This window comes from Sorex araneus, chromosome 3 (assembly GCF_027595985.1).
Source record: "Sorex araneus isolate mSorAra2 chromosome 3, mSorAra2.pri, whole genome shotgun sequence".
NCBI lineage: Eukaryota > Metazoa > Chordata > Mammalia > Eulipotyphla > Soricidae > Sorex > Sorex araneus.
This window is the reverse complement of record NC_073304.1, coordinates 194696561-194708686: the sequence shown is the minus strand read 5'-3', so window position 1 is coordinate 194708686 and position 12126 is coordinate 194696561. Positions and strand designations below refer to the sequence as shown.

Sequence of the window (12126 nt, the reverse complement as noted above, 5' to 3'; positions counted from 1 at the left end):
GAGAACGGGAGTCTCCAACACAGCAGGAGATCGGAGCCAACACCTAACACAGCCTCGCCAACTGGGGGCCATAAGGTCCCCCAGAACATTCCCGGGGAACCACCACTGAAAATCACATAAATAAGGGGGTCACAGCATGAGACTAGGGGGCCCAACTGGTAGGACAGGGGGCCACGGGAAGGAAACAGGGTTGAAAGGGAGCCACGCAGGGCGAAGGCCGTGAGACCCTGCTCTGACATACACAACACCCAGTGCTGTCTGGTGTCATCTGCTCCCCCAATGGGACACAAATGCCACCAAGCCAGGGGTGTCTGCTGGGTACTACTATCCGCCACATCCAGGGAAGGTTCCTCCGACCTTGCCTGCCCCTGCCCCCTGCCCCCTATTCTGAGGTCACGCTCAGGGGAGCCCAGAACACGGCCCCCAGATGGGGCAAGGGCAGGGCCAGCGGCTTCCTTACTTCTGGGAGTCCTGCAGGAGCCGGGGGGCGTTCTGGGCGGCGGGGTTCTGCTTGGCGTAGCTCAGCCAGCCGGCCACGTTGTACTCCACCCAGTTGGTGCCGTGGCTGTGGCCCAGGAGGAAATGGTGTGGTTTGCCACTGCGCAAGAGGGGGCTCTGGCCTAGGGGCGGGAGAGGCAAGATGCAGACATCGGGCTGCAGGCCTGAGGCTGCGCCTGGCCCCTCCCCACCACCCCACGGAGAGGAAGCAGAGGGGACCCCTACCTTTTCTGTCACCTTCCTGGGGGCCATAGTAGGAGAAAAGGCGCTCCAGGAGGGAGTCCTCCGTGGCCCCCGGCACCAGCGCCTCCTCCTCCAGCAGCCACAGCAGGCCCCTGGCCTCCTCGGTGCGAGCCAGCGAGCGGACCTATGGAATAGCAAAGAAATCTCACAGTGCCCGTGCCCTGGAAGCCCAGCCGGTGGGCACAGAGCACTCGCAACTCACTGCTGACATCTCTCAGGGCCGTAGGCCAGCACCAGAGATAGAGCAGGGCCGGTGAGAGGGAGCAGACGAGCCTCAGGAGCCCCAGCCCACTCGAGAGGCGCTGTCCCTCATCTTGGAGGTCACAGTGGACTCGGGAACCTACGGTCACCCTCACTCCCTGGGCATCATCACCCCCTGGCAGATCCACTGCGCTCGGGTGTGCCAGGCCCCGAGAAGGCTCCAGGCGCCACAGGTGGAATCCCGAGTGTGTGTGGCTGTCAAATGGGGGGAGCCAGGGTGAGACAGCAGGTCCCCTCCATACCCATTTTTGTTTTGGGTCACACCCGGTGGTACTCGGGGCTTACTCCTGGCTCCATGCTCCATGCTTAGGCGTCATGCCTGGCAGGCTCGGGGAACCATATGGGGTGCTGAGGATCGAACCCAGGTTGGCCACGTGCAAGGCAAGCTCCCTCCCCTCTGTCCGACAGCTCCCGGCCCAGGTGTCCCCACTGAAACAGAACATCATGACTGCTGCCAGCAGTTGTCCTGGAGGAACACTGGCTGGTGCTGACAAATCCCCCCCATTTTAATGCTCAATTCTGATTTCTTTGACAGGAGGGAGTAGATGAGAATTTGGGGCCATAACCAGAGGTGTGGCACAGTGCTTGGGGGTTGCTCCCAGAGGTGCTTAGAGGACCATGTGGTGTCAGGGACCGACTCTGGGCCTCCTGCATGCAAAGCATATGCTCCAGCCACTGAAGCACCTCTTCAGGCCTGGATCCAGATTTCAAACACGCCACACACAAGACAGTCCTATGACGCATGCGCACACATCCAGTCTAAGGTGCATTTTTGCTTTTCTCTCTTTGTCTGTCTCTCTGTCTGTCTCTCTCCTCTATCTCTCTGTTTTTTTTTTCCACATCTTGTGGTGCTCAGGGTTTACTCCTGCCTCTATGCTCAAGGATCACATCTGGTGGGCTTAGGAACCATACGGGATGCCAGAGATTAAACCCAGATCAGCTGCATGCAAGGCAAATACCCTACCTACTGTACTATTGCTCCAGCCTCACTTTTTTTTTTGGGGGGGGGTGGTAGAGAGGTCACACCTGGCAGTGCTCGGGGCTTACTCCTGGCTCTGTACTCAGGGATCACTCCTGGCAGGGCTAGGGATCAGATGGAAGCCTGCTGCATGTAAGCCAACAGTCCTACCCACTATACTATCTCCCCAGTCTTTGAAAGTGCTTTGTCTAAGGCATTCCCTTCCCTGGACAAGAAGGGCTGAACCTTCCCGGCTCCAATTATGGAAGAGGAGAGAGGAGAAGCGCCAGGCTGCCTCCCCTGCCCCCAGCTGCAGGCGCGCATCCCCAGAGCTAGGAAGCGTGATTACGGAGCCAAGGACTGTCGGGCAGTGAAGGCCCCGGAGCGGCCGGAGCAGAAAGGAGCAATGAAGCCATTACGTGGTGAGTGACAGGCTCGGCACGAAGGGACCAGCTCCCCAGAGAGGCTGCTCCCGCCAGATAGGGGAGATCAGTGGCAGGAAAGACTGCCCAGACCACACTCAGTCCTGCACCTGGCCCGCTGCTGCTGGGGGCCGAGTGGGCTCATGGCCCCAGGCCTCCTGAGCACTGCCGAGGCTCTCTGGGGAGTCCACCTCAGGGGTCCCAGGTGTCACCAGGAAATGACAAGCTAGCTTCCCCCTGGGGGCTTGGGACATGTGTGCATTAAGCATTTGTCCCCAGGGAGCCCTCATTCTCCAGCAGGCCACTGGCTTGTGCAAGCTCAGCAGGTCCGTCCTTTGGGAAAAGGGTGTGGGAGGCAGCAGAGGAGGGAGACGAGCAGCAAAGCAACAATGTGGTATTCCCGTCACAGGAGACTCCCAAGGCCAGCTACACAGCTGGCCAGCTGGTCCCCCAGACAGGAGGTGCCTGACACTGGACCGAAGCGGAAGACCAAGGGTCCCAGTGGGCGGTCAGGGCTGGGTACTGCTTCTCCAAGTCAGCCAGGGCCCTGGCCCCCTGCGACCTGCACTGTGACCTGCATCTCCTAGGACCCGCATCTCCTAGGAGATGGCAGTGCTCCCAGCGAACACCGCAGAGGCTGGGCCTGGTACAGGATGGCGTGAGCATAGTCCCACTTGGCCCACATCCTGGGGAGGGGGTGGAGGTGCAGCTCTCTGGAGCGGATACAGAGTCGCCCCGGGGCCAGGAATAGGAAAAGCTAAGCCCCAGCTCTAAGCTGTGCATCTTCACCCCCGGCCACCCCCTCGGCCCATAATGCACAGGCAGCAGCCCTGAGGAAGAGCAGCAGGAGAGCAAAGGCCCGGCTGGGCTCCACCAGAACTCCTACCAGGGACTGATGGGAAGCTTGGTCCATCACAGCCACAGAGGTGTCAGTGGCCGGCTCCATGTCGTCAAATGCCACCTCGATGTTCTCCTGGCAAGGAAGGCAGATTGGTGGTGAGCACAGGTGTGTGGGGAGCGGGCTGGGTCACCCATGGAGCTCACCTGGAGGAGGTGACCTCCAAATCAGCAAGGTCTGCGGCTCATGCTGCACGGGAGCTCCCCCTAGTGGCAAGACTGACAAATGCGCTCCCTCTCTCAACGGCACTGAAGTGTCTCCAAAATTTGGTGAACTTGATTTATTGGTTTGGGGGTCACACCCCGTGGTGCTCAGGGGTTACTCCTGGCTCTGCACTCAGAAATTACTCCTGGCAGGCTCAGGGGACCATATGGGACTGAATCTGAGATCGGCCATGGGCAAGGCAAATGCCTTATGTACTATTGCTCCCAGCCATGGAACAGCTGAACTTTATAAACCTCCTTTTTCACCGAGCTAGAGTCCACCTCTGTCGAACTGACTACAACAGAACTGTTCTACTTTCTGTTTCACACTATCCTCCTGGAAACATTTAGGGCTTTTTGTTTGTTTGTTTGTTCGGGGGGCACACCCATCTGTGCTCAAAGATCACTCCTGGTGGGCTTGGGGGATCAAACCTGGGTTGGTTGCATATAAGGCAAGCACCCTGACCATTGTACTATCTCTCCCGTCCCCCCAAAACATTTGAAGACTATTGTCACTTTCCTCCTGAACCTTCTCACGTCCCAGATAAATAGGCTCCCTAGCAGGGTCAACTCACATCCACGGGGGTGGGGGGTGAGATTTCCAGGTCCTGGCCCAGCCTGAACACCCTTTTCTGAGGGGTCCCAATTCAATCATCATATTATCAATATTATTTGGTTTTTGGACCATACCCAGCAGTGCTCAGGCCTTACTCCTGGCTCGGCTCAGGGGGCCATGTGCGGTACCAGGGATGGAACCCAGATGGGCTGCGTGCAAAGCAAGTGCCCTACTCGCTGTACTATCTTTCCAGTCCAATCAGTCACCATCTTGAATGATTCGAAAACTGGGACGTGGGAAATCCAGGTCTGACACACAACATATGTGTGGCCAGGAAACGTACAAGGCGGAGGAGTGGTTTCTGGTGACTCCAGACATATCTTCACTTCTCAGAAAAGAAATTCCTCACAAAAATGCCTCCCAGGGCAGGGAAAGAGGCCAGAGAGAACTGAGGAGAGAACTGAGGTGGGTGGGTGCCAGCCTGTCGGGATGGCACCGCTGCCCTCTCAGCATGCAAAGGCCGGAGAGGGGTGTGGGGCAGGGTGGGGGCAGGCAGGGGTAAGTGCTACCTCCTTGTATCTTTCCAACTCCTGCAGGAAGGCGCGCTCGTGGAAGAGTCTCTGCAGCCGGTCCTGGGTGTAGTTGTGGCACAGCTCCTCGAAGGAGGCCCCTCGGGCCGACCCACCCTGCTCGGGGTTCTGGAAGCCCGGAGTGTCCACGATCATCATAGAGCAGAGTGAGTGCTGGCTGGACTTCAGAGACCTTTTCAGGGAGAGATGGGTCAGAACCGGCCGGGGGAAGTCACCAAACCAGCCCCACGGATGCCCCTTCCCCTGCATCCAACAAGCCAAATCCCCACCCAGACCGGGAGGGGAGGAGGTGCCGCCTCTCCCGTTCTATGGGAATGACGCGCCCTCTGCTGGTGGAGAGTGGTTTTGCCTCCACAATCCTGAGCGCGCCAAGGCTCCATTCATTCAACAGTTTCCACATGGGGGGCCTGGCACACACCTGTTTATCAGGGAGATGAGGAGGGTGAAGAGCTCGCTGTACAGACCAGACGCCATGCCTTCTAAGCACTCGAGCGCACTCAGTTTGGGTCCTGTGGGGCAAGATTAGCTCTGTCTCCTGCTCCCTTGGTTTCCTGGGACCCCTTCTGGCTCTGCTCCCTACCTGCCCATGACCCAATTCCTGAAGATTCCTGGGGCTTGGTTTCTCTGTCCACCCCCACCCCCCGTCACCTGGAAGGGGAGTGAGTCCGGCATGACCCTCCCCCTCGCTCCACTGGCCCAGGAGCTCCGGGTACCTGTGCCATCTCCCAGGCCGCTTTCCTCGGGGCCCTGGCGGAAGGAGGTAGAACGCTGCAGGGTGCCCCCTTTGAGCTGGTGCTTGAAGATGGCCGAGGAGAGCTCCTCCAGGCTGCAGCCCAACAGGTAGGCGGCCTTCTGGGCCCACTCGTGGCGAGCAAACTGTTTGCGTCCAGCTGTGGGATAGGAAAGACAATCTGGCATCTCGGGGTTTTCTCCTGAGATCACCTGACCCGGGGAGTAGAAATTTTTCCAAAGGGAGTTAAAAAAAAAAAAAAAAAGGCCAGCCTGAATAACCCGGGAAGGGTTTCAGGCACTGAGGGACAGGCAGCAGGTGCCTGGGTTTCAGGTGTCCCTAGGGGTGGTGAGAATGAATCACACGTCTGAAAAGAGGCAGTAGCTCCACGCTGCTGCCACCAGGGGGCGCTCCGCCAGCTGTGCAAACTGCTTCTGCAGAGCCTGAGTGACTGCACAGTGGTAAGGTGCTTTGCCTTGCAGGAGGCTGACCTTGGTTCGATCCTTGGCATCCCATAGGGTCCCCTGAGCACTTCCAGGAGTGGTCCCTGAGTGTAGAGCCAGGAGTAAGCCCCTGAGCACCACCAGGGGTGGTTCCCCAAAAATAACATTTTAGAGGGCATAGAGGTGCCAACATTCCAGAGGTGCCAACCTGTGGAAGGCGGCACAGAATGAAGCAGCCCACCAAGGCACAAGAATCATCTGTGTGTTGGGGGGAACCTCCCATCCGGGGCACTAGAGTGCCCCCCTTCACTGAGTGCATTAGGGTCCTTCCTCTTAGTCACAGCCATCTGCCAGGAGAGCCCACAAACACCCATCCCCAGCCCCAACAGTGGGCAGCCGGGCAGTGGAGACACAAAAAAGCTGCAGGGGAAACAGAGCAGCCCACGCAGACAGACTCGCCTCAGCCAACATGTGTCTAATCACAGCAATTAGGGAAAGCTAACAAGAAACACGGTTTTACCTTCAGCAGCTTCTGTAAGGCAAAGGACCAGCATGCAGCATGCAAAGAAAAACAGCGTGTTAGCAAACAGTCATCAACTGAGCCCGCAGGGCCCACAGGAAGGGACCATGGCGGAGGGGGGCTTGAGAGGATGGGCAGGCGCGAAAACCACACTCCGACTCAGAAGCACATACTCACTCACAGTCTCAGACAGGCATTCTGACAGAGACCCACAAATGTCCTAATACCCAGAAAATCACACACACAAACACGCACACACGCACACGCACACACGCACACACACACACACAGAGCCCTACACCAGGAAGCTGAGGATTAGGTACTATCCAACAAGGTTGGGGTGCTAACACACTGAGTACTTCCTCTCTCTTCCCCTTACCCCCCTTCCCTGTCCCCTCCTCTGTGCTCAGTCAGTGCTGAGTAGATCAGAGAAAACTTGGGCTTGGGACCAGGGAAGTGGCTCAAAGAGCTGTAGTATATGCCTTGCACGTGGGAGCCCCAGGTTTGATCCTTAGCGCCAGTGGAATGCCCCACCCACCTCCAGCACTGCTGGGAGGAGGAGAAGGAGGAGGAGAAGGAAGAGGAGGAAGAGAAGGAAGAGGGAGAGGAGAAGGAGGAGGAGGATGAGGAAGAGGAGGAGGGTGAGGAGGGTGAGGATGAGGAGGAGGAGGAGAAGGAGGAGGAGGAGGAAGAGGAGGAAGAGAAGGGAGAGGGAGAGGAGAAGGAGGAGGAGGGTGAGGAAGAGGAGGGTGAGGAGGGTGAGGATGAGGAGGAGGAGGAGAAGGAGGAGGAGGAGGAAGAGGAGGAAGAGAAGGGAGAGGGAGAGGAGAAGGAGGAGGAAGGTGAGGAAGAGGAGGAGGGTGAGGAGGGTGAGGACAAGGAGTAGGAGAAGGAGGAAGAGGAGGAGGAGGAAGAGGGTGAGGAGAAGACGAAGAAGGAAGAAGAAAACAGAGAGAGAAAGGAGGAGGGAGAAGGAGGAGGAAGAAAAAAAATCACACTGGGTTTGTGCCAGAGATATAGTACAGGGTTTAGCCATTTGCCTTGCAAAGGGCTGACCCCAGTCCTATCCCTGATACCACATATGGTTCCCCAGCTCCACTAGGAGTTAAGACCTGAGCACTGTTAGGTGTGGCCAACCAACCAACCAACCAACCAAACAAACAACAACAACAAAACCCAAAAACCTGTTATCTCCTTAGAATCAAAGCATTTCCCGCGCACAGCTGCGACTAGAAACACTTAACTCCCCCCCATTTTCTTTTGGCTAGGTGCCACTGCGGGGCCCCTCCGAAACCTGACGCCCAGATGTCCATTTCTCCATGCACCGACCACCCACCCGCCTGGGCAGCCGTGCCTCCTGCTGGACGGGAAACCAAAGCCCAAGATGCTACCAAAAGGTCAGTACCCCGCTTCCCTCATGGAGGAGAAAGAGGTGACTAGGTAGTCGCAGAAGCACCCTCGCATGCGCTCCCGAAGGAAGCCAAGGGCTCCTGAAGCCTGACCAAGCCCTGGCCATTCACAAGCCCCCAAGCACGGTGCCCAAGCCACAGCCCGTTCGCAACCGCGGTGTTTGCTGCCCTCTAGTGGCTGACACACGACATGCAAGTAGAAGGGGCGCCGCTCCCAAGCCAGGGGAAAGGGTAGACTGGAGAAAACTGGCCTTGGGGAGCCCGGGGAACCCTGCCCTCCTCAGCCCGGGGAGCCTCCTGGCACTCCAGGACTGGATGCAAAACAGGCAGAGGCAGCTATTCTGGGTCCTCTGCGGCGCCCTCCCCACCCTCCTCACTGGGCTTCTCCCAGGCCAGTCCCCTGCACCGGCATAGAGCCCAGCCCCAGACAGAGCCCAGGGCAAGCACCAGGATGGGGCGAGTGGCCCCCGAGCCCCAGAGAGAGGCCAAGGTCAGTTACCCGCTGGCTCCTCGAGGGCCTCTGTGTGGGAGGGAACAGAAGAGAGTTAATTCCGGGAGCGCCTGAGCGCACGCCCTTCTCCGTCCCCTCAGCCCTCAGCCCCCAAGTGCCCTCCCCAAGAGGACGGAGCTCCAGCTCTGTCCTCTAAGTGCCCAGGGATGAGGCTCTGGGTATCTGTAGCCTTTGGCTCTGCGGAGGAGCCAGGGGACGGCACAGGTGAAAAAGGGGTGTCTGTGATGAGTCTGTGCTGGGGGAGAGGAACGGGGGTTGGGGGGCAGGGCCCCCAGAAGCACTCCTGTGTGACGAGCAGGTTACCTTTGGTGGCACCTGCCGCGCCCAGGTGGTAGATGGCGGCCAGGAGGAGCCAGCAGACTCTCTGCTCGTCAGGGGAGATGCCCAGCACCTTCATGGCCGCCTGCAGCTTACTGAACTGCTGCGTCGCCTTCTGCTTCTCCTCGGGCTGCAGGGACAGATGGGGGCAGGGTCCGGCAGGTCACATGGGGGGCTGGCACGTGCAGCATCCCCCCCAGGCAATGACCGGGCTGTGGTGGGGGGCAAGGCTTGGGAAGGGCCTCCCCTCCCAACTGCAATGGGAGCTCCTGCTATAGCTGCGCGGCACCCGGGGCAGTCCTGCCTCTGCCACCCCCAAGGCCCAGGGCGACCGACAGGCCCCTCACCTTGGCCAGGGGCACGATTCCAAACACACTGTTCTCGGCCAGGTGGTTCAGGTGGAGCTCTGTCCTAGGAAACAAAGGCCGCATCAGCACTGTGGGGACCCCGCACCTCCCCCTCCCCACCACAGGCTTCGCTCTGTCCAGTGTCCAAGCCCAGCCTCCCTGCGGCCGCCTCTCCTACCTGCCCGGGTCAGGCACCAGCCCCCCAGGACAGGCCGCCAGGTGGACCCACAAGGAGCCAGGAACCAGCCTCAGGGGGCCCAGGCAGGGCACGGCCCAGGACAGTGGTGCTGCATGCAGTGAGTCTGACGGTCTGTCTGGAGACCCAGCCAGAGGCAGGGAGCGGCAGGGAGGGTCAGCGTGGAGGGCGCCTAGACAGGCTTGGCCAGTGCGGGCTCAAACGTCAGCTCAACCCACTGTGGGAGTCCTGCCTGCTGGCATCTTGGGGTGCTCCCCCATTCCAGTTGCCCCCCCCGGCCGTGTCTCACCTGAGGGTGTTGTCCCCACAGGCCAGCAGGTAGTAGAAGACGTTGAACGTGGCCTCGCCGGCTGGGCGCCGAGCTACACGCAGCTTCTCCAGGAGCATAGTCTGTGGCACGGCACGGAGAGTGTGGGCAAGGCGGGGGCGCTGTGCCAGCCAGGCCCCCAGGAAGACCCAGAGGCAGGAAGCAGCTGTCTTACTCTCAAGGGTTCAACCAGAGGCCAGATTTCCCAGGCCCAACCCAGAAACCAGGGTAGGGGTGGGGGCGTCAGGCCGGCTCGGAGGAGCTGCCCAGCACCCTCCCCTCCCTCTGTCCGTGAGAGAGTTGCTTTGCTTCAGGTTTGGGGGGGCCACACCCAGCAGGGGGCTAATACTGGCTCTGTGCTTGGAGGTCACTCCCAACAGTGCTGGAGGAGCCCCGTGGCACCGGGCATCAAACCTGGGGCCTCTTGTGTGCCAAGCTCCGCCCAGGTGGGCTCTGCAGTGAGGCTGTCCAGCACAGGAGGGAACCACTGGGGCCCTGACTTTCCTCAGACCCCCGGGAGAAATGGCCTGAGAACAGCCCTGTGCACGGTCTCCTGCCAGAGAAGGGCCGAGCGCAGGGTGGGGTGGGATGGGGTGAGCCGTGCACCACACAGGACAGAGGGGTGAGGCACCGGAGAGAGTCTGATGTCTAGCGTGTCCTCCCCTGTCTCCTACGCAGTGTGCACGCACCTGGATGGAGGCCGAGGCCACCTGGCCGGCTTGGTCGAAGTCCAGGGAGAGGATGTGGGAGAAGCGGGTGGCGTTGCTGTTCATGGCGCTGGGGCTGTTCCCGAAGGCCTCCAGGAGCGTGGACAGAGCCTGCCACTTGTCCACTGCCGACACACGTCTGCGTCAGCTACGGTGCCCGGCCCAGGCTCCCACGGCCAGTCCGTGCCGGCGCGCCCCTCGGACCCCAGGCTCGGGGGGTTCTCAGACTCAAACTGCCGGTGGGCAGTGGGACTTTGAGGGCACAGAGGGGTCCAGAAGAAAAAGCTCACACCCCCGCTCCAGGCCCAGTCACCCCGCTGTCCCCCTCACCTGTAAGCACTTTGTTGGCACCGGCGATGGTCGCCAGGTATTGCACCAGGTGTTGGCAGCTGGTGGTCTTGCCGCTGCCACTCCCGCCCAGGAGGACGATGGACTGGTCCTGGCGGCTCATCAGCATGGTCCGGTAGGCGGTCTGCGCCACGGCGTAGATGTGGGGGGCCATGTCCTCCCGCCGACATCCCTTGAACATGTGCATCACCTGGGGCAGGAGTGGGGGGCACCGGGAGGATTATAGGGGGGTCCCCTCAGCCAGCCACCCACACCCGCACACCCGTGCAGCCCTCCCCATGGGCAGCTCCAGGGGCAGGGTTCATGTGGGCACTGTGCAGTGTGGGCCTGTCAGAGGCGAGAGGACTCCACTGCCCAAGGTCACCTGTGCATGCACACAGGAGCCAGCGGGGTGTGCAGGAGAAGAGGCAGAGCCCGGGGACGCACCTTCTCGGAGTACATGGCGGGGGCGCCCCGGGGGCTGAGCAGCAGCAGGCTGGGGCCCGCGTAGGTGTGCGGCAGGCCGGCCCCACAGCGCTGGCGCAGCGTGTGCAGGACGCTGCACTCGTTGAGGTACACCAGCGAGGCCAGGTCTTCCAGGCGGTCGCAGGACGGGGCATTCGCCTGCAGGATGGGACGGGTGAGGCCGCAGAAGCCCCCCGCCCTGCCTGCCCCCAGGCCAGCCTGCCCCGATCGGCCCCCTCCTGCAGACCTTCTCCACGTCATCCTCATCCACGTCCAAGATGGCGCCATCGTGGTCCAGCTTCACGCGCACCTTCCCCTCGGGCAGGCTGAGCTGCTCGGACTTGAGCTGACAGGCTGCAGGGTAGGGGCCCGGTCAGGAACGGAGGGCCGACGCTGGTGCCACCCACAGGGGGGGGGCACCTGCCCAGTCCTGCCTCCTCCCCGCTGTATCCCCGGCTGCTCCTTCATCCCCACCCAGAAAGCCACACCCGGCCCGCGCAGGAACCCCAGGAGCCAGGCCCCTGCACTCGGGGGCCCCCCCACGCACCCAGAGAGAAGCCATCCTTATGGACCAGCCACACCTTCTCCGTCTCGTGCCAGGCCTCCTCCGCCGCGATCTGCTCCTCAGTCTTCACCTAGCCGGGGGCGGGGAGAACAGGCAGTGAGGAGAAGACACCAGACCAGCAGGGCGAGGGGACAGGGCGGGGAAGCACTTCGTGGGTGGCTGTCACAGAACAGGGGCCATCGAGGTATCCGAGGAGGGAGAGCGGGAAGCCCAGGGGTCCTGAGGAGCCTGAGGACACGGGCACAGACAGGAACATGCCAGTGCAGGGATGCAGGGGGTCTGGAAGGATGGGGGGGAACCCGAGGACTGTGCCCCAGGCCTCTCCAGATCTGCCTCCCAGGGCACCACTGCTGACCTTCACCTGGTTCTTCACCCCACTCAGCGTGGCCCACCGGAGAGGAGAGAAATGTCTCCTGAAAGCTGGTGGCAGGAAAGGACAGGTGGGTCCCAGGCATGAGGCCTGCCCTGCCCTGCCAGGGGATGGTCCACTGGGTGGGGGTAGTGCCAGCAGAGCCATGTGGCCCGTGAAGGTCCTACAAGCTCATAAAGCAGCAAGGCCAAAGATGGTGGGCAGGAGGGAGGTGGCACTACAGGGTCAGATGGACACAGAGGCAGGCATAGCGGGATGGGCACCCCGTGGGGACCCCACATA

General features: G+C 60.8%; 1 protein-coding gene across 10 annotated transcripts in view; it reads right to left on the bottom strand.

The window, feature by feature from the left end:
* MYO18A (myosin XVIIIA) overlaps positions 1 to 12126 on the bottom strand; it is a 106594-nt gene that overhangs the window by 35096 nt on the left and 59372 nt on the right. For 7 of the 10 annotated variants that reach the window (XM_055133999.1, XM_055134000.1, XM_055134002.1 and 4 more), the window contains 15 exons: positions 11457 to 11544; positions 11157 to 11263; positions 10892 to 11068; positions 10448 to 10655; positions 10100 to 10242; positions 9393 to 9493; positions 8908 to 8971; positions 8546 to 8690; positions 6323 to 6334; positions 5343 to 5519; positions 5048 to 5138; positions 4609 to 4801; positions 3269 to 3355; positions 724 to 865; positions 461 to 620 (listed from right to left, as the gene is read on the bottom strand). In XM_055133999.1, the coding sequence (XP_054989974.1) occupies positions 461 to 620; positions 724 to 865; positions 3269 to 3355; positions 4609 to 4801; positions 5048 to 5138; positions 5343 to 5519; positions 6323 to 6334; positions 8546 to 8690; positions 8908 to 8971; positions 9393 to 9493; positions 10100 to 10242; positions 10448 to 10655; positions 10892 to 11068; positions 11157 to 11263; positions 11457 to 11544 (1895 nt within the window). Of the gene's footprint in view, positions 1 to 460; positions 621 to 723; positions 866 to 3268; positions 3356 to 4608; positions 4802 to 5047; positions 5139 to 5342; positions 5520 to 6322; positions 6335 to 8230; positions 8252 to 8545; positions 8691 to 8907; positions 8972 to 9392; positions 9494 to 10099; positions 10243 to 10447; positions 10656 to 10891; positions 11069 to 11156; positions 11264 to 11456; positions 11545 to 12126 lie in introns of all 10 variants that reach the window. The other 3 variants (XM_012931920.2, XM_055134005.1, XM_055134001.1) reach the window with 2 other exon arrangements.